The following is a 20,514-nucleotide window of genomic DNA, read 5'->3' on the forward strand; positions in this document are numbered from 1 at the left end:
ATAGACATAGATTTCCCTGCTGTCACGGTAAGAAACAATCACATGTTTTCTGCTGAAACCTAAAGCAAGAAGCAGCAGATCAATGCTGGATCGACATCTCCTGTGGAAGAGCAAAAACGGTTCAGGTTTCACATCAGAGGAAAAAAGGCAAGGAATCTGTAATAAAGAGCATAAAGCAATCTTAACTGAAACACAACCACTCCATCATGTATAATTCTCTATAGCACGTGGTTATTTATTATCACAAATTCAAATCTATGAATGTATTCATTACTATCTCTCCTGCACCTATCAATTACACCCACATAAAAAAAAAAAATCAGCTCCAATTACAAAGATATTATGACTATAACTGCTGGGGAGGCAGTTTGCATGGGAAACCAATCTGCCAGACTCTCCTTGAAGCAAGTGGAAACTACACAGGATTTGAAGATGGCAAAAGCCACCCTGATGTGTGGATGGAAGAGTAACTGGGAGGTGGAAAAGTTGCAATGAGAACAGGGCCAGAGTTGCACTACAGGGGAGAAAGAGCAGAGTATGAAAGAGAAGGAGATCAAGTAAGAGACTTTAAGGTTTTCATTTTCAGCTTGACAGAAAAAAAGCAGTAGCCTTTCTTAATTTTCTTAAACTGCACTGTTCCTCCTCCCTTTGTACTCAAACACTTCAAGATCAGACTAATTTTTCTCTCTCAACTCGGAAATACATTAATTTACTTTACAGTAAACACTGAAAACTAAATTCTTAGGAAGGTAAAGAGTAAGGAATACTTTGCATCTCTTTTTGTACCAGCTCCTGCCATCCCATGAAGAGGATTAATAACACTGGTGGTCAGAACATGCAGTGGAAAAAACCTGAACACAAGCAAGGCTTTTTTTACCTGGTTTACAATGCTGTCCTTCATTTCACACAGCTCAGTTATCCTGAGAGTCTGAGCTTCTGAGGTTTGTTCTGCACTACCATTCGAAGCCAAACTCTGTTGGAGCTCATCAAGAGTTTCGGATTTAGCTGTGAGTTGATTTTCTAGCTCCTAAATAACGGGAAAAAAAAAAAGATCTTTTAATGAGCATAGAAAAAAACTTCTGTGTGAGGGGCTTAGATAAACATTCCTTCTTTAAAACCAATTTTGTCCAATTCTCCAGTCATGCAAAAGTAAGACAGGAACTGGTTTTGCAGTGGGCAAGTTCCTGACATCCTAACTTCTAGAAAGTGATTTTCAGTTTGTCCCTTTACTCAGAGGGACTCCCATGGTAAAAATTCCAGTGAGATCAAGTGAGAACAATCTCCAATGAATGGAGATACCTGGGAGAATAACTCCTTCCCCAGCACAATCAGCAAAATAAGTCTTGACATGTTGGGGAAAGCTCAGCAGGGAGTTTTTTACAATGTGAGGAACTATCCATGCCCACAATGGGCCATAACATTTCCCTATAATGCTACACTTAAAGCCATGACCTTTTTTCACCTCTCACTGACAGTTCCCAAAACATTTTTAAAGTTGGACCTCATATTTATTGACCAAATGAATTTCAATGAAACATTTTAGCCACCTGTATCCTAGCACTGTATGATGCTCTGAGCAGGTGAGTGTTTAATCCAAGCTACCCTTGAGCCTTTCTTCCATTCTGGCCCCTCCACCCGTTTCAGAGATGCAAGTAACTCAGTGTGCAACAGAGCACTCCAGACAATAAAAGCAGTCTACTACAAGAGAGATGTAACCATGGCAATGAAAGAACAAATATTCCATGTTAAAAACCTGAAAGGGAACATTGTACTGAATGAAAACAGAAGACTGTCAGAGTAATAGGAACCAATTATTAGCTGGCTGCCACCTGGATTAATTTTGAGGGATCTGATGCCTAGAAAAACATAACAAATGACACCCAGATCCTTGAGGCTGTGGCAGAGAGGCTACACTACAATCTCGGGCAGAAGGAGAGAGGGTTGCTATTTCTCCAAATGGAACTGAGTAGTTTCCATGACACTTCCATCACAGAGTTCTTCAAACTAATGGAATTGATAACTTCTGCAATGGCTGTGCTGAACTGAGAACTACTTCTATTGGAAGTATCTCAGAATACAATAATGCTGCACAACACTCCAAATATCATGAAGCAACAGCAGATGCATCTTCAATTGGTGGAAAAAAACACAGAATAGCCACTCACATTAAAAGTGGCTCTGACTCTTTATCACCTGAATGCAACATGCTTTAATTAAAATTATACTGGAGAATCCTTCTGGGAAATGGCAATTTCCTTCACATTTCTTTCTGGGAAAATCTGTGCAGTTCCTTAGTCTGGATTCAGCAGTGCTAAATAAGGCTTTAACACTAACATCACTCATGTCATGCTTTACCTTGCAATCATCTAAGGTGTTCTGTGCAGAGATCAGACTTGCTGGGGTCCGTAAGGATCTCAGTCGATCACTCTGAGCTTCCAGCCAGTTGTGCAGAGTCTGGGCTTTGTTCTCATTCTCAGTAATATCCTCCAAAATGTGTTCCAGGTCTTGTATCTGAAAGTTACAGAACTGTTTTAACTTACTTGAACCTACAGCTGGGCAGACACAGGGCTCTGTCTTCCATGACAAAATTTGAGATTACAAAATCTATACTGAAAATACTCTTTAGAGAAAATATTTTGAAAGGAAAACCTAAAAAGTTTTGCAGGCACTTCAGGATCTAACATTTTCCTTTGGAAGAAACAAGGCAGTGTATGTTCTGGAGCTGAGAGACCTGACAAGTTGGGGGACCCTGGGTTATGTGGACACTTTCATATGAAGTCCGAAAATCTCATTATCACTAAAACCTACCAACAAGGCTACTAATAAGAAAGGGACCTCAAAAGTTTCTTATATTCATATCTTGGCCCTGAGGATCCATTAAATCCTAGAATGGAATTTCAAGAAAATTCCATTTACAGAAGATAACCTTTTCCCCAACAAAACTGAAATTTCATTATGGAAATTTTCAATTGTATGGAAAATGAAATTTCCACTTAAAAATTTTCCAGAAGATTTTCTGAACTAAAAAATATTGGCAATTTTCCATCCGACCAGAAGTCTTTGTATCTGAATTCAGAAAGGGCAGCTTCTCCCAAAGCTGTATAAATTGAGATGCAGAAAAAAGAAAAGAGAAAAAAGAAAAGAAAAAAAGAAAAGAAAAAAAGAAAGAAAAAGAAAAAAGAAAGAGAAATGTGTTGGTAGAGGGATTCATTCCAGCAGCCTCATGGTTGCATTTTGGGATTCTCAGCTCCCCCATGTCTTTTCCATATCATGAGTCACACCAGCTTTTCTGGGCATTGGTGCACATAAGCAGCAGCATCTAATTCTGGATGCATGGATTATTTCTAGCCTCATTAGAATAGAATAATTCTGAGGCGTTGCCTGAAACAGATTTTCTTCAGAGAAACAAGATTATGTGCTGATAGGAAAAGTCTGCACATAGACTGACTATCAGCTGCTGACCTTCAGAGCACTCCATTGCAAAGCATATTTAACTACTGCAGGAGGAGGACACGACACAGAGTGAGCCATTTCCAGTGCCCCAGGAGGGCTGGAGCAGGGCTGGGAACTGATCCCTGCTGTGCCTTGTCCAGGAGGCTCAGATGTCCCCATCTGAACGTGGCTGTCAACGCTACTCACGTAACAATCTCTGCTTTCACAAATCCAACTGCTACAACAGGAAAACTGCTGGTAGCTTGATATATCCCTAATACAGAGCAGTGGCACGGGTAAAATCAGAGCTGTAAGAGAGAAGGCCATGGGAGCTCAATCCCACCTTTCTGCTGAGGGATGCCTGCAGGCGGTGCCACCGCAGGTTCATCTCGCCCAGGCACTCAGCAAACTCTGTCCTTTCGTAGCGCTTGCTCTCCACGTCACAGGTGCTCATCTGCAGCAGGGACTGGTTAACAAAATCTACCATCCACTGCTTAAAGTTCATTTCCATCATGTATTCCTGCAGGGGAAAAAAGAGAAAGAACATAAACGAAAGCCACTCGGTTTTGTAGTTTTAATCTGATTGGTTCCAATGATGCTTCAAGGCGTGGCAACGGGACATAAATGACTTTGTTTGAATCATGACTTAAAATATTTTTCTGAAAGAAATCTGTCTGTAGAAATAATTCTCAAATTTTACCATTCTATATTTGTGTAGCTGTTTCCATTCACTGAAATTTCTGCAGAAAATCTCTATCATTACGTGGGTAGTTCAAGGTAAGAACAGAATAGTGATAGAGCAGGGAATAAAACCCAGGGCTGGCAGACCCTGTACTTAATCAATTGGACAAAACCATCACACTGCCACAAACCCATATTAGGCTAAAACCAAGGCTTTCCCACACTCCTGCAACTCACAGGCAATGCAACAAGAGGAAAAAGTGTCCTCTAGCACCAGCATCTCTTGCACAGAGAGCTAAGTGAGAAATTACATGCGAAGTGAAAACATAAGAGAAAGTCTTTTTATTTCAGAGGGTATTAGAAAAGAGCAGGAAAGGGCTCCATACTTATCTAGTAGTGCCCAGAAAAGTCAGCAGGGAATACCACATCAGCGGTACTGAAGCCACAGCTGCTTCCCTGTAGGAATTTGTGACCCTCATCCCAGCTTTCTTCTCAGCACACACAACCCCACCTTCCTGACAAATGCAAAAGACACACCTACAAACCCACCTCTAAATATCCAAAGCTAAAAACAGCACCTCACCTACATGTCCCAACTGCCAAATCCAACTCATACAGACCAAAATGTTATGTATGTGCTGTACCAAAACACTTGGAAATAAATGTTGGCATGGACATTTGCCTTACGTGCAGCACCAAAATGCCTGTGAGCTGCAGCTGCAGACTGAGAACTGTCAGCCTCTCTGAGCCCTGACCAGAGGCAGAGCAAAATATGGCTCTGTGGGGATGCATGCCCTGAAGCTGGGCTCCCTGGCATCTCTGGAGTACACAGCTTGAATCCTTCCTGTGGCTGGAGCAATCAGCCCCTGCCACTCTGCTACAACATCTGAACAGCACCAAAGTCTGCTGCAGCCTCTCTCTCTGCAAGGATGCTCATCTTGTCCCTCTTTTCTAGCAGGTTATTTCTTTTGATGACACATAAAATTCAACACCTCTGTTCTCTAGTTAAATGGATTCAGGTTATAGAGCTCCCTTAGGAGGTATTCCTTGTTAAAAAGACACAAACAGAGTCTGTCTTCCTATGGAAGGAAAGCTTGCCACGTTTTATAATCTAAATGCAAGAGAGACAACAAATGAGACAGATGGGACAGCAGGAGAAAAGGAGATTACAGCCCAGCAGGCAGGAGCTGTATTGCAGAACAGGCAGTGGTTTGTGTGCCATGGAAGCATACATTTTACAAAGGATGTTACAACACGTTTCAGACTAAGGAACGCCCTTGAGAGCAAGGAGAAGGATATGACAGTGCCTGTAGGCTGCTTCCATCCTTTTTACAGCAGCCTGGACTTACAGATTCCCATTTACCTTGTACTTCTGAAGGAGGGTCTTGACTTGGGCAGCACCACGTTGTGAATTTATTGGCTCCTCCTGTTCCTGCTGCTGTTCCACATGGTCCAGCCAGGCCATTAGTTCAGCAATAGCTTCCCGTGATGAAAGCTTTTCCATCTGAAGCTGAGGTAAAGCATATAATGAATCCTCTACACTCTACTTGTTAGAAATACCAAGGAAAATGACATTTCTATTTTTAGAAAGGCTCAGGCACTATAATCGCATTACTGGGGCATGAACTTGAAAGTGAGCCCTGTGCTCCAGAGGGGCAAATGACTTCAGTTCCAGAATTCATTAATCTGAAATAACATTCTTTCCAGTTTTGAGTAATTCTTTCCAATTTTAAGTAACAGTCTTTCATGCAAAACTGTAAAGATAACAAATGCATGCAAAGCAGCCCAGGAAGAACACAGCAATATTTAAACTGCAGTATAATATTGGGGTTATTCTGAAACCATAGCACAGCTAATTCAGAAAAAGGCAACTGAATCCCAGCAGTAGCATTTTAACATCATTATTTAGCTTGAACAGTGGTGGCAGCAGAGCTTCTCACTCACCTGGTGAAGCTTTTCTTGGATGGCTGGGAGCTGTGTAATCAGTTCTCCCCATTTTTGCTCAAACTTTGCCAAAGATGACCTAAGTGCTGCCATATCAGCTTGCTTCACATGGAGGAGCTGGCTGGCAGTGCTCACCACTGATGACTTCAGGGAAGATTTTTCATCAACTTCCTTAGAGAATGTCTGAGGTGCATGGGATTTAAGGAAGAGTAAATATTTATGCATCTATTGAAATGAAGACAAGCCGTATTTTCACAGGATGAAATGCCTCAACAAACAGATTTTAAGATGGCAAAGCTCAGAAAACCTAAGTTCAGCATGTTCTGGCAGATAAAGCACTTTTTTTTGCCCACCTTGATACACAGTGCTGAATGCCACATTTTGCTCCCACAGAGACTGGGAATATCCTGATCCTCACTTCACATGGAGAGGTCCAGGGAGCAACCCCAGTCCTCAGACCTCACATCTAGCAGCCAAACCTTCATGATGATGCTTTGCTTTCCCTTTGGGCACTATTCCTTCTGCCTGGCCTCACACTGGGGCTGAACCTCCTGGCCAGCCATCCAAGGGGAGCAGGCAAAGACATGAAATGCAATCAGCCTGTTTCTCTTTCCTGACTTTGGCTGACCACCTTCACTCCTGTACCCTGAGCCCACACTCCAGGTTCAGTTGTTCAGTGGCTTTGGGGCACACAGCCATTCACTGCTCTATTATGTGGGTGGCTCAAGGTCCTGGCAAACAAAAAAAAACTAGGATCAGAATTCACAATGTCTTAATCTAAACCTGGCAGCAGTGACTTACAAACAAGCTGCTGATGTTGTCCCTGATGGTGGCGAGATCTTGTGACACATTGAGAGATTGCTCCTTCCAAAAATTCATTCTCTGCTGAGCAGAATCCAACCATTTCATCAATTCCTCCGAGTCTTTGTTGTAGCTACAGGAGGGAACAAAGCACAGACACACATATCTAGCTGAGGCTGGGATACATTTCTCACCCTCCAAGTTGTCTTCCCTGTGAGAAGGCCCCTCTGTGCTATTCTGGCACCTCTGCTGCAGAAGCATGGCTTCAGCTGTCATCTGTAAAATAATCACAAACTAATGTCTAGCTGATACCTCAAATTGTTTTTCTGTGTTAGACCCACCTGACCAGGAGTTTCAGTAATGTTTGAAGTCGGTGTAGCTCATGGCCAACTTTTTTGGTCAAAGACAACCACTGTTCTTCCAGCTTCCCAATCTGGCTTCTTATTTCAGGACAGCTCACAGCAGTCAGCAATTTCTTCCCTTCTTTCACCATCTGGTACAGCCTGGCATGCTTTTCATCAACACTGCTTTTGATTTTCTGTCAGAATATGGGAAGTTTGCAAAACAGTAACATTTTAAACACAGAAAACACAACTAAAAAACCACATGTCACTTGTTCTAACTTCTTAATCTTACTTTTCCTCTGTAATGTATTTTATTTTCCAAACGATAGGAATCTACAATTCATTGAATGCAAAAGGGACACAGGTTTTTGAAGGTTTGTTTGCCCCATCTTCTCCTACTTTTACAAGTCAGTTTTGAACTTGCATCCACACACAGCTGAGGAGACAAAGGAAGCAGTGCCCTGCAAATCATCTAGTCATATACTATTATTTTTTTGCCAGCTCTACTGATGCATAAAGAAAAGCAGTGACAAACATATAAATACCTCTAGAAGTGCAATCCTTTCCATTAATCTTTCTTCAGTTTCTTCAACCAAACTGACAGAAGGCAATGTAGAGGCAAGTGCTTCTAACTCCTTATTGAAAACTAGGCATTCCTCATCAAATACCATCCAATCCTAAAAAATACATTGAATTCTTAACACAGCACACATCCACTTGCATTTTAATACACCAGACTCAGGCCTTAATGCCTTCTCTAACACCAGCAGCTTGTACTTTAATGAAACGTAACACAAAAGTAAGCGAATAATATGTAAATATCAAAGTGAGACACGATTTCACCACAGATGAATTAATTATGCCTTTTCCCAAATTTTTAAGGATTCTTATTTTAAAGTGGTTTATGCAATTTTTTATTCTCTAGAGATGTTCTGAGATTATTCATTGAATTCTTTAAGTTTTATTTTACAGTGGTGCTGGTATTTTTCTGCCTTAAAGGGCTCTTCTGTCAGTCCAGACACTCAGAAATTACAGCAAGAAGCCCTGAAGTGTGATTTGTTGAAATATCCACTTCCAGAGATTTTCAAGAAGGAAGTTGGTTTACTGATACACATAGATTAAGTAATAAATAGACTGCTGCTGTCCAGTGGAAACAGGAAAGGACAAGTACTAGCAAAAGGATCACTGGCAGGACAAGAGCTGCCCCAGACGCTGCTTTTCTCCTTCCCTGTAGGTTTTACTCTTAGGTGTCTTTTCATTTATTACCTTTAACAGGCTTTCTAAGTGTATTCCATACTGGCAGGCCTTCTGCTCCAGCAATTTGACTTCATTCACCAGCTCTCTCCAGAACTCCTCTCTCTTTTGCAGGACAGAAGGACTCACTCTCTTGGAAAACACTTCCATGTAAGCCATGCGTGTCACGAGGTTGCGGAAAAAATCCTGGGAAAAAAAACCAAGTTAAAGCTTGCTCTTAAAGAGAGATCACACTCCCACAGCAGGAGTTCTAAGGCTTTAGTAGGCAGGACACAATAATCCTTTGGGATAACTATAAGAAATGTGTTTTCCTTACACAGTAATATGTTATGAGGTAAGCAGAATAGCAATTTATTACCAAAATTGGTACTATTTTGGTCTACTGAAAAAACTTGTCTTTGTTTTCTGCACATAACACCAGTCCCTCCCCTTTGCTATGAGCCAGTCACTGTCCTCCACTACACTGGAGAGAAACCAGTCACAGATACACTGCTCCTTGCTATGCTGCCCTGGGCAGTGCTGTGATGAACAACTCATACCTTGTGATTTTTCAGGTGAGACTGCAGAGCTGCTCTGCTTTTTGTTAGGTGCTTTGGATCTTGTGCCATCTTCTCTCTTCCAATAGCTACCAGCTCTGCAAACCCACGAAGCAAGTCCTCATACTGGCTTTCACTGATGGAAGGGGAGTTCAGCTCCATGTATTTTCCTTTCAGAATTCCCCACATGTCATCCAGAACATCCTACAATGCAAACACAGGGTAGCCATCAGCCTTTTGATGCTGCAAATGCATTGCTTAAAAGAATCAAACCTTGGTGAGTAAGTGGAAACTGTACTGTGCTCTTACCTCTAATTTATAAGCTTCCTGGATTAAAGTGATAGGTAACTGCAATCTTTCTCCATGGCCTCTCAATTTTGCTACTTGGCTTTCAAAGTTTTGCAGCTCCACAGAACAGGCACCAATTTTCTGGACGAATGACAAAATTAACTATTAGGAAGAGTTCCATTCCAATTAAACTTTCTATTATCACTGGTAGTGCAGTGAATTCAGGCTGGATCTCTCCTGTGCTAGCACTTCAGAAAATCCAACGAGCTTATAAACTAAATGGGCAAAACATGGCATAACTTACTGTGTTCACACAGCACAACCAAGAAGGGAATTCAGGTCTTGTGCCTCAGGACAACATTCAACATGCCTTTCTATTTACTAATACAAGAGCAGCCATTAAAAGGAATCATGGACTCAGAAAACAGTTTTTTTCTTATGAATCAGAAATAATCAGGGATTGAGACAGGATCTCTCTGAAGAAAGGAAACCTGTGTACTTCTGGCATTCCTTTTCCAAGAGTGGTTACCTAACAGAATATAGCCAGTCCTTGCTAGGGAATTCAGCAAGGAACACAGCTCTTGGTCTGGCAGAAAATTATGCCTCTAAGCAAGGTTATGAGCCTGTAACAAAAAAGCTTCAGAATACCCTCCCCACTTTGGTAATAAATACGTAAATGGCCAATGACCATTCTGGGGAGGATTTGCAGTCTGTTAATTTTTAATTTTCTGATAATCCCAATAAAGGTCAAAGAAAACAGCTTAACTGGTCAAATTCCATATGATAAAGTGCTCATAAATGCTGCATGAGAAGGTAGAAATACCAGAGTCCTATCCCCACAAAGAAAAGGCAGTTTGGCATAAGAACAGGCATAACATGTAGAGCTCTTTTTCTTCCCTGCCATAGTATGGGGTGTATTTGCTCTGGGAGGTTGTGGAGAGACTGGTTCAACCACTAAAATCTCTGGAATTAGGTCTGACTATGGATTGGGGTGTAGTTAAAAAAAAAAAAAGGAAAAGGGGTGGTGGTGAATACAGCAAATACTGAACTCTCTCCTTTCCCCACTTTAAAAATCTAACTTAGACTCAAACTTTAGAAAATATGAAACTTCACAAATTGCAGAAAAATTGAAATAATAGCTAATTCTGCAGAAACTCTCATTTCCTTCAAATAAAATTACCTGAAGCTGTTCAGAAACATTATGTCCATGTAGTTCATTCAAGCATTGTTGCAGAGCAGCTTTTTTCTCAGTTAACTGATCATACAGTAGCCTGGCTTGATTCTGCAAAAGAAACAAACATCACAAATACATCACGTAACAGGAGAATAGTAATGACCAGACAAAATTACACAGCAAACAAAATTATTACCTCTTTAGGTAAATGCATTTTTTCCCTCTTAAACAAAGAAAGAAAATTAAAAAAAAAGAACCAACACCAAAATAAAGCATATGTATTACGTAGTATGTAAGAAGCAGATTACTCTGTCACAATGATCCTAAATGACCCTAAAAATCTGGGAAACTGGTAAGAGAATCAAATTATTCTCTTCTGAAAATGGGAAAATGAGCCCATTACCAGGGACTGATGGAGCTCTATGGATTCTGTATAAGTAAACATTGCAAGACTAGTTCTGTGGCTGTTTGGAGACAACATCCCAGTGTTCTTCAAAGAAGCTGCTTTATTATTCAGCAGTAAAAGGCCAGGATGACTTGCAGATGATGAGCATACTGGAGTTTTTGCTGGACATTGCAAACTGTATTTCAAAGACCAGACTCTTCCTTCCCTAGCTCAGACTAAAGACCTGATCTGAATATTTTCCAGCAATAGTAGATTTAGCCCATCACAAGAATCTAAAGAAAAGGTTCTCACGATTTGCTTTTCCAACAAAGAACAAAAGAAGGAAAATTTGTGAAACTATGGCTTCTGCTTCTGTGGCACAAAATCTAAAGGAACAGTATATGCAGTGGGATCAAATCAACCTCCAAATACATTTCTAAAAATAAGGGAGGAAGCTTGCCTCTCCTGAGGACACAGCAGCTGAAGGAATATATGACACCCTCCTTGGCCCAGTCCCTAGGCACAGAAACTTGCTTTAGCCTGCAGCTCAGCCTACATGGGATCCCAGGTTACTTCCATACTTTCTGCATGCAAATTTTCTGCTGTGATCCAGGTTTCTGTGGCAGCCAGCATTGCAAACAGCACTGTAACCAGCAAAATTAATCTGCTTCTCGAGAGACCAATACAAGTTTTTGAAGTAGCAAAAAAAGAAAAAAGCCCATCAGAGCTCATCTGTAACTCAAATGCATTAACACTGACAAGCCTAACAGATGCTGTGAAACAAGATGTGCATTTGGCAGAGGAGTACCAGGTAATTGCTATTATGATCCAGCCCAGCTTTCATGGAGCTGCTCCTTGAAGCAGTGGCAGCTTGAGTTTGTTCCAGCCGCGCCTGCAAGTTGTTAAAGCACTCGCAGAACACATCTGTGCTCCCACCAGCACAGCTGATGGACTTCAGAAGATCATCCTTTTTATCACTCAGATCAGCATGAAGTTTTTGCAGCTCCACAGACAGAGTCTAAAGGGTTGAAAGAAAAACAACATGAGTGAAAATGGTCTATGCAAGGACTCTTGCCCGCAAGAAGCAGCAGGACTCGAGCTGATAATTGTTAAAAGCAACAGACTCAAATCTGTGCAATACAAAATAGTTTGGAGGCATTATCCCTGAATCATGCCAGCAGAACAGAGAGGAAATACCAGGCCGTATATATTCTGCTGTAACAGAAAGCCACTGGAAATCCCTGAAGGACTGGGGGCAGTTACCTCATAGAGAGCCTGCTGCACAGCTGCCTCTTCAGTGGAGAGCACCGAGGTGTTCAGCATCTCCTCCATGTTATTCAAACACCGGCTGATTGCCAGAAGCAACTCAAACAATTTTCTGTCCAAATTGGAAGAGACTTCCTCTGCCACGTTATCCTGGGTAAATGCAAGCCAGCTGTCAGTACTTTCGCCCAAGGCATGGCTAATATTCATTCACTTGTATAAGGTTAGAGGTTTGCTCAGCTAATACTAAAATGGAATTATTGAAATACTGAGGGACAGACTTGGATATACGCATGTAACATTCAGAGATGTCGAGGCTGAAGCTGACACAATGACCCTTTATGTACTGGACAATGGCTGTGCTCTTACACATCTCTAATCTCAGGCATGAGCACAAGAAGTTTGTCTTGTCAGCTCCAATCCTGCAGATTTACTGAAATCATTCACAGGCTCCTTGCTTTGCACTGTTTGAGGATTTTTACCCATACCAACAAACTTTTGGACTCAGGTAGAAGTATTGTAGTGGAAACTTGGAATGTTTCTTCTCAAAATCCTCAGCCTATTTCAACATTACAGTCCATACCCAACACAAAAGCTCACTACAGTGAATGTCATTTGCAATAATATGATTACTGGTTGTTTCCCAGTGTCCAAAGAGTGTCTTGTGTCTAGAATCCCTGGGGTTATTTGCAAGACTTAGGACATGCCATCTTTACCTGTGCATGCACCACATTTGCTTCCTGGCTTAGGTCTCCCAGCTGGACAGTGTAAGTTTTGAGCTCTTCCACAGTTGGGGTTCCTGCACCTGAGAATGTGCCTCGAGGCAGCATGTTCATCTTTGTTGTGATCTAACATTTGGAAAAAGAACATTGCAATTAGAAGAACAGCTCAAATTAAGACAGGCTATGGGAACAAAATAACACCCCTATCAAAAAGCATTAAAAGATTTAAGGCACTGATATAAAGCACCTGGATAGCAGGGCTCCGTTTTTCACCGGCAGAAATCGGGCACGCTATGCCCTGATGGGAGCTTGACCAAAAAAGGAGCCTCTGACTCTCAGATTTATGGGCTACAGTGTAGTTTGGGCTAAGGCAACACTACTGCCCACTGCAGGGTAAGTCTTGCCTGAAGAAGAGTTGACATTCATCCTTTTATATGTCAGATGTTCTTCCACATATTGTAGCAATTTCAGAGGACAGAAAAATCTAATAATTCTAATTTAGTATGAACAAAACTGTTAATATAGGAATTACAGTTTTATCCAAGCAGTAAAAGTCTGCAGTCTGTTCAGAACATACAGCCAAGTCAAACTCTGCTTTTAATGTGTGAGAATGAGAGAACACAATGGTGACTGGCAGAACAATACTTAAGCCAGAGATTTGCTTTCACCAAAATGTTCTTACTTGTGGGAACTGAGATTTCACCTGCATCCAAGGGAATCAGCTGTGAGTTTCCTGGATAACTCCCTTAGTTCTCTTGAAAGAAGTAAGCAGATAACATCTACTCTGAGCATTAACCACAGGGATTCACCTAAGTGCTCCCACATCATGCTTAGCAGTCACTACTTCAGAGACATGATTTACCTCCAAGTAAAATTAAAAGACAATTATGAAAACACTATGCAGTGACAGCCTCCTCTGGAGAACCCTTGCACAGGTTTCAGTTATCTGATGGACAGCCATGCTACTATGACAGAGAAAGATACACCAATTGCTATCTACACTATCAGAGTGTTGTATGGAACTTAAACAAACCTGAGGTTCCACAAGCTGGCAGAGAGGAGATTTCATCTTTGATGACAGCTCCTGTTGTAAATATTGCCATTTATTACCCATTTGATCCTTTGGAGCTAAGGTGGCATCAGCCTGCTTGCTCTTTGAGTCAGATTCTCCATTGCTGTATTGAGAAAACACTGTTAGAATGACAATTACTGAAGCAGAGCAAGTAAAACAAGGTTTCTTGTATAAGATTAGTTTCTCTTGCTCCTGCCTCAAAAGCAAAGTGAAACCAAGTGCATGTATGATTATTAATCCAAGCTTTGATAAACTTGTTTGGACTTTCCCCTTCCCATGAAATATGCCAGGGGCCTGCTGGCAGCCTCCCCCTCTGAAGTGACAACATGGGGAGCACGGTCCTGCAGGAAGTCTTGGCTCTGTGCTGGAAGGTGCCTGATCCCAATGTGCCCTTTTCCAAAGCTGCTGCCTTTACACTGCTGGGTTATCTGTACATTTGTACAACCATGGCTGTGAACAGAGGCACCCAGCTTGCCCCCAACAGGCCTGATTTAGCTCATGGCAGGTGTCAGTCCTGGTACTGAGATCCTAAACTCTGGGGTCAGCCAAAGAGGCTGTCACATAAACGAGCCTCCATTTCTCTGGATTGCTGATGTGAGAAATCCCCAGGCTTCTGCCATTTTTCTAAAGGCACACAGAACCAAAGAACAGAACCAGGGGTGCCACTGCAAGGCTTCAGAAGTTTAGGCAGTTTTACATCACTCAATCTGGTAACTGATGGTGTTTTTCCGTACCTGGATTCTGATTTCAGAGTCACGCTGTCCTCAAGCTGTGGCTGCATTTTTTCCACACACGACTCAATAAAGTCAATGAGGCTTTTCTGCTCAGCTGCTTTTAATTTCAGGTCCTGTGCACAGAAAATAGCATGAACAGTTATGTGAAGTGTAACAATCTGAGATGATGATTATGCTTTTCCAATCACATTTTATGTGAAATCATTTAGCATAGAAAAAAATCATTTAGCTAAGAAAATAAGACCACACCTGTAAGAATAAAATGCAGTTTATGTATGAACATGAATTTACAGAACAAACCATTTCTGCAAACATGCATTTTTATGGAATATATTTCTACGTGAGCTGAAGTTTTAAAAGCAAAGCCCAACCAGGAACAAATTACATATAGAAATTTAAACACCACTGACTGCAATTCTTAGATAAAGAAATAGACAGGGAAAATGGGGATTTGCTCAAATATGAGTTTGGGTTCCATTAGTTAAAAGGAGAGTGTCGAGTGAAAAATGAACAATTCTAGCAGCTAAAGCTGGACCATTTTCTCCAGCTCTTTTCCAATAGCGTGAAAAAGGCAAAAGTTATTTTACAGTTAGCAAAACAGAAGTAATTTGCAGAGTGCAGACCATTACAGGATTTTTATATTGTGTTAACAACAACCTTAAAAGTCATAGTGAGTTAGCCCACGGGAGTATATTCACAAAACTTTAGTCTCAAACTTACCTTCAAAAACAGTATCAGTGTATAGATTCAGATTTCATAATACATCAGTGTTTTAAAGCTAGGACTCTTGCCTTATTTCACAATGATTCAAGTGGCATCACCCACCTGTCCAATCTCCTAGCTTTATGATATTACTAAAACTTTTGGACAAGGGTTTTTAGGGGTGAGGACTTTCTCCATCCTGACAAACTCCCCAAATCCTGGAGGAGATGGGCAGCTGAAACCTACCCTTGACAGAGCTGATCCCACAGGGAAAAGCTGTAAGTGTAGCTGCTCCCCAGCCCACAGGGGATGTGGAACAGCCTGGCCCCAGATGGGAGGAGAATTAATTCATTACCTGTGGCTGCTGGAGCCCATTGTGCCAAGGCTGTTGGGCAAGGGGCAGCTGGGATGTGCTGAAACCATCAGAGTGCAGGATCTCCAGGGGCTCTGGGTCAATCCTCTCCCTGCTGGGCACCTGTAAAGGGAGACTCGTTGTGGGAAGGCTTCTGGACTTGACAAGAGAGCAGAACCCCACAAGTGCAGCTTGGAGAAATGGCAAAAGCAGAGCTGCCTTGATCTGACCAAACACAGAATCAGCAGCACATGAAACAAAACTGCTACTTTTGCCAAGATTCTCGTCCAGTTGAATTCACTGAAAGTTTTAACATCCTAACCATTCTAACCTTCTGCCAAGGTCCTCACGTCTCCCCCAATAGTTACTTCACTTTCTTTTCTTTTCCTCCTAGCAGATTAGGTGATACTAACCCTCCCTTCTTTTTGTTTGACCAAAATACAGGTATATGCAATCTATGCTTATAAAAGCTTATGCTTTTCAATCTGTCTGTGCTCACAGAAGTTTTTGAACACAAGCCTTTACCAGTGCTAATTCACACCAGAGGGACTGTGGCTGCTATCAAACAAACACACCAGGTGGGCTTCTCTGATCCCTCTCACAACAGAGAGGGAATGAGCTCTGAAGGCAGGAGTTACCACCTCACCCATCTCTTTGCTGGGAAACTCAGCAAAGACTATGGTGCAGGAGAGCTGACAGAACTCACTGCATTTAAGATTTCTTCAAAGAGAAAATTACTAAAAGGCCTCTGTGCTGTGATACTGTCACAGATAAACATCACAGCCTTTTTGAGCATTTAAAAACAAATCAAACCCTAAGTCCTTTTTCTGTGCTCTTAGCAAAATGCTGACCTCTGTCACTGAGCACTTAGAGCAGATAAGATGCTGTTCAGAGACTCATTAAAAATCCACTACTTGTTGCAAACTACAAGTAATTACAAAGTAGAATAATGGCAACTCTGACATTTCTCCCTTCCTTGCTTCACACGCTGAGCTCCAACTGTTCCTCTGCAACTACAGACCATTAAAGCACCAGGACTCTCAACTCTTGCCCTGCACAACATTCATATGCTTTACCTGCTCTTCACTGCACTTGTCTTGGAGCATCATCTGGACATTTTCCAAATTGCGCTTCACCTCCTTCAGCTTCAAGGAAAGAGCCTCTGTCTTTTGTTGGTAGTCTGCACTATCTCCACAATCTTCCAGTAAAGAAAGGACCTTTTGTTCAATCTCTGATAACCTCACCTAGAAGGGACAGCAGATAATTACACATTGTCAGAAGTGCAACACTCCTTTTCTGACAACATTCTGAAGTCAATGCTCACACCTCCCCTCTCTGAAAAGAAGAGAATCATGAAGGGAAAAAGAGAAATAGCTGCAATCCCCCTAGGTTTTCCCCAATGTAGTCTCTTTATTCTGGACAATTAAATGAATTTTATATAGAGTTAGTCTTTAAAACTGTTTCAAACAAGAGCATGTGCAGGAGGTTATCTTAACTCAGATATCAAGTAATAAAAGAGGAGAGCAGAAATGACAGACTCCATTTGAATGCAACCGAGAAGACAACACCCCTCAGTGGGGGAGAAAGAGGCAATGCACACAAAGCTCACATCATTCTTTGGGGGGGAATGATGCTGAACTACAAACACATCAGGAATGTTTCCATGTGTCAGCCAGGCCATTATAAACTGTTGGGATCTGATTTTTGATACAAGCTGATGTGAATCAAAGTGCATCCCTGCATACTTTAAACCCATGTTTTTAAGGTGAGCATGGATAAAGGTACCATGACTCAACTGCAATAAATTAATTGCTTTACATCATATGCCTTTATCTAGAGACTGTTTTTCTTTCATTCCGTATTTTTCTGTGTAGATCCTGACTAGGTTAGAGAACCCTCTTCCCCCACCCAAGTTAATGTCTTACCATTGAGCCAGATTGTTTGAAGCCAACAGGAATTCAGCCTGCTTGTTCCTACTAGCTGGAGCTACCCTGGTGAAGTTTATGCCGACAGGAACCCTGAACGGGATCCAGACACAGCCAGCTACTTGGGTGCATTCAGGACCCTAATTCCCACAAAGTTCAGCACCTGAGCACTTGGCTGAATCACAGCCTAAACCCAGAGGCACTCCAATTAAAAACAATCACCCAAAGCTGGTAATGTCTCACAATAATTTAAAACTGGGACATTTTGGTATTGGCTCCTTTATTGTGAGTGAAATTTGTTGCTCTAGGTAGGTAGTGCTTGAAGCAAACTGGTACACCAGACTGGCACCACAGGGAGCCTCAGCTTTGTTTTAATCTGCACATGCTGCATGCCAGGGCTCTGACAAGCAGGAAGTGAAAAATGTCAAAAAAAACCCAACTCATTTGTTTCTAGCTGATTTATCATGAACGGGAACAATGAAAAATTGCCCTTTAATAGAGGATAAAATCTATGCCATAGTTTTGAAAATAATCCAAATCAAAACAAAGCTTTATATACACTCCAGAATTCTATCTAAATCCCCTGGATGCACACAGATCCCAACTCTAAAACCAGGAATTTTAACCAAACCCTGGCAAAGCTGAAGCTGAAGCCAAGCAGTCACCTGCTGTGTGCAGAGTGAGGGAGATGCTGAAGCAGGAGGGGGCAGCAGGCAGAGCTGCTGTGCAGACACACCCCAGGAAGGGACTGGGGGATGGCAGCAGCAATGCCACACCTTACCTGGCAGTCAGCGAGCTGTGGCTCCACCATCTGCTGCCTTTGGGGGGTCTGAGGGTCTGCCCTCAGCGACATCTTAGTCCTGTCTAGCCATTGCTCCAGCTCAGCCACCTGGGCCTGGCACAGCAGGAGGATGGATTCTGGCTCAGGCTTCCCTCCATCCAGGGCGGCGCTGGGGACTGGAGGCGGCCGGTGGCTCTGGAGCAAAGCACATCAAAGCAGCCTGCTGAGCCACCTGGCTCTGTCATGTCCCTCCCCTCCCCTTACCAGCGACAGGTGATTAACTTCCACACTCACAGAGCCCCGGAACAACTCTGCTGCCACGTTCCCAGACTTATGGGGGGGGAAAGGAACCCACAAAACAAGGAGGAAAAAAAGGAAGGAAAGGGAAACTCAGCAGGCTGGAGATCCAAGATCTGGTGTAACAGGTTTCCAGGCAGCGATTTGCATCTGCAGGGATCTACCTGAGCACAGCAGCTCTACCTGAGCACACAGGAAGTGATGACTCACCATTAACCTGCTCTCCCCTGAGGAGAGATGTTTTTCTCTGGGAGTTACACACAAGCAATACAGTTGCAAGCTGCAAAACAAACTGTTGGACAAGCTACTTGTGTGTGTTCAGTTCCAACAGTTAAATATGCTTTACTCGGGCTCTAGGTCACACAATTTAAAAATTGTGTATTTTTAAGGACAACTTGTGCAATTCTTCTTAAATACACTCCTTGAAGAAGCAATATTGCATTGCTCATGTCCATAACAAAGTACTTTGAACTTGGAGATAAAGAGCAGTGATTTAGAAGGCTGCACAACTCTGTATGTGCTTCCACACAGGCAAACACACTGGTACTTAGTAAATAAATGAAGCACAACACCACAAGAACAGCTCTCGTGAATGCTTCCATGGCTCCAGAGCACACATTCAGGCAACTGAGATGGCCACTGCCAGTGCACAAGCCTCATATTAAAATGAGATTTGGCAGGAAAAAAAAGGGAGCCAAAATGCATTGTTCCAGCTATCAATGTCATCACAGAATGACAGAATAGTTTGGATAGGAAGGAGCCTTTAATGGTCATCTAGTTCAAACTCCCCTGCTACAGGATACTGGAAAAAAATTCTTCACTGAAAGGGTTGTCATGCATTGGAACAGGCTGCCCAGGGAAGTGGTGGAATCAGCATCCCTGGAAGTGTACAAAAAATGTGTAGATGTGGGATTTAAAGATATGGTTTAGTGCTGAACATGGTGGTGCTGGGTTAATGGTTGGACTCTCTGATCCTGGAGGTCTCTTCCAACCTTAACTATTCCAGGATTCTGTGATCCTAAAAGCTGAAGCTGCTCTGCCACCAGACTGCTGCTTCTGATCTTCCTGGAGCACTCATGCCCATACACTCTTGTATTTAACCTAGAGGCTGGTGCCCACTCTTCTCTTGGCCTTTGCATGTCCTCCAAAAAGCAGCAACACCTGTCAAGCTCCTTAATTCCTCCTGTAATTGCCATTTTAAAATTCCATGGCTCCATTCATGCCTGTATGAATGACAGCAGCTTCCTTGCTGAAAATACTCCATTTTGCTCCCTAGGAAATTGCACTTTCAAGGAGCAATTGAAAATTTATAGCCCAGAGCACCAATATGAAGAGGCCCACAAAGGCTTGCAGGTATCCTACCACATCACACTGCAGCAAACTCCAGCAGCAAAACCACAATGGGCCAGGCCCTCTGCCCTCTGGGTAGGTCACACAACTCACTCAGGAGGTCACCTTGTCCAGGCCTTCAAACTCACCATAGCCAGACTGTCACCACCTGTGCCAGGACCTTCAGTGCCCTCCAAAGTTTGCAGAGATGTTTCTTCATCATATTTACTGAGTGATTCAGTTACGACATCCTCATCCTGCAGAGAGAGGCAACAGTGGAAATAGTTCTTATCTTCCACTCAGACGTGCGGTAGTGGAGATGTGGCACTTTGGGACATGGTTTAATGGACCTGGCAGTGTTTGGTTTATGGCTGGACTCGATCTTAAAGGTCTTTTCCAACCTAAATGACTTTCTGATTCTATGTTCCATTGCCTTGTTGTGCTAGAGAAACCTGAAAGAGCAGCAACCACTCAACCTATTGTGGTCCTGGCCCAAGA

At 42.4% G+C, this 20,514-nt stretch overlaps 1 protein-coding gene across 1 annotated transcript in view; it reads right to left on the bottom strand.

Moving 5' to 3' along the window:
* Positions 1 to 20,514, bottom strand: part of SYNE2 (spectrin repeat containing nuclear envelope protein 2) — a 152,659-nt gene that overhangs the window by 49,939 nt on the left and 82,206 nt on the right. The window contains exons 65-85 of the mRNA XM_088166323.1: positions 20,166 to 20,273; positions 18,391 to 18,585; positions 16,761 to 16,928; positions 15,688 to 15,807; positions 14,631 to 14,743; positions 13,858 to 13,999; positions 12,819 to 12,950; positions 12,103 to 12,255; positions 11,648 to 11,857; positions 10,461 to 10,562; positions 9,302 to 9,421; positions 8,996 to 9,196; positions 8,469 to 8,642; positions 7,748 to 7,879; positions 7,200 to 7,396; positions 6,859 to 6,991; positions 6,058 to 6,240; positions 5,477 to 5,623; positions 3,776 to 3,952; positions 2,356 to 2,511; positions 878 to 1,027 (exon numbers count right to left, since the gene is read on the bottom strand). Of these exons, the coding sequence (XP_088022449.1) occupies positions 878 to 1,027; positions 2,356 to 2,511; positions 3,776 to 3,952; positions 5,477 to 5,623; positions 6,058 to 6,240; positions 6,859 to 6,991; positions 7,200 to 7,396; positions 7,748 to 7,879; positions 8,469 to 8,642; positions 8,996 to 9,196; positions 9,302 to 9,421; positions 10,461 to 10,562; positions 11,648 to 11,857; positions 12,103 to 12,255; positions 12,819 to 12,950; positions 13,858 to 13,999; positions 14,631 to 14,743; positions 15,688 to 15,807; positions 16,761 to 16,928; positions 18,391 to 18,585; positions 20,166 to 20,273 (3,213 nt within the window). The remainder of the gene's footprint in view (positions 1 to 877; positions 1,028 to 2,355; positions 2,512 to 3,775; positions 3,953 to 5,476; positions 5,624 to 6,057; positions 6,241 to 6,858; positions 6,992 to 7,199; positions 7,397 to 7,747; positions 7,880 to 8,468; positions 8,643 to 8,995; positions 9,197 to 9,301; positions 9,422 to 10,460; positions 10,563 to 11,647; positions 11,858 to 12,102; positions 12,256 to 12,818; positions 12,951 to 13,857; positions 14,000 to 14,630; positions 14,744 to 15,687; positions 15,808 to 16,760; positions 16,929 to 18,390; positions 18,586 to 20,165; positions 20,274 to 20,514) is intronic.

Source organism: Sturnus vulgaris, chromosome 6, assembly GCF_052056855.1.
Source record: "Sturnus vulgaris isolate bStuVul1 chromosome 6, bStuVul1.hap1, whole genome shotgun sequence".
Taxonomy (NCBI): Eukaryota; Metazoa; Chordata; class Aves; order Passeriformes; family Sturnidae; genus Sturnus; species Sturnus vulgaris.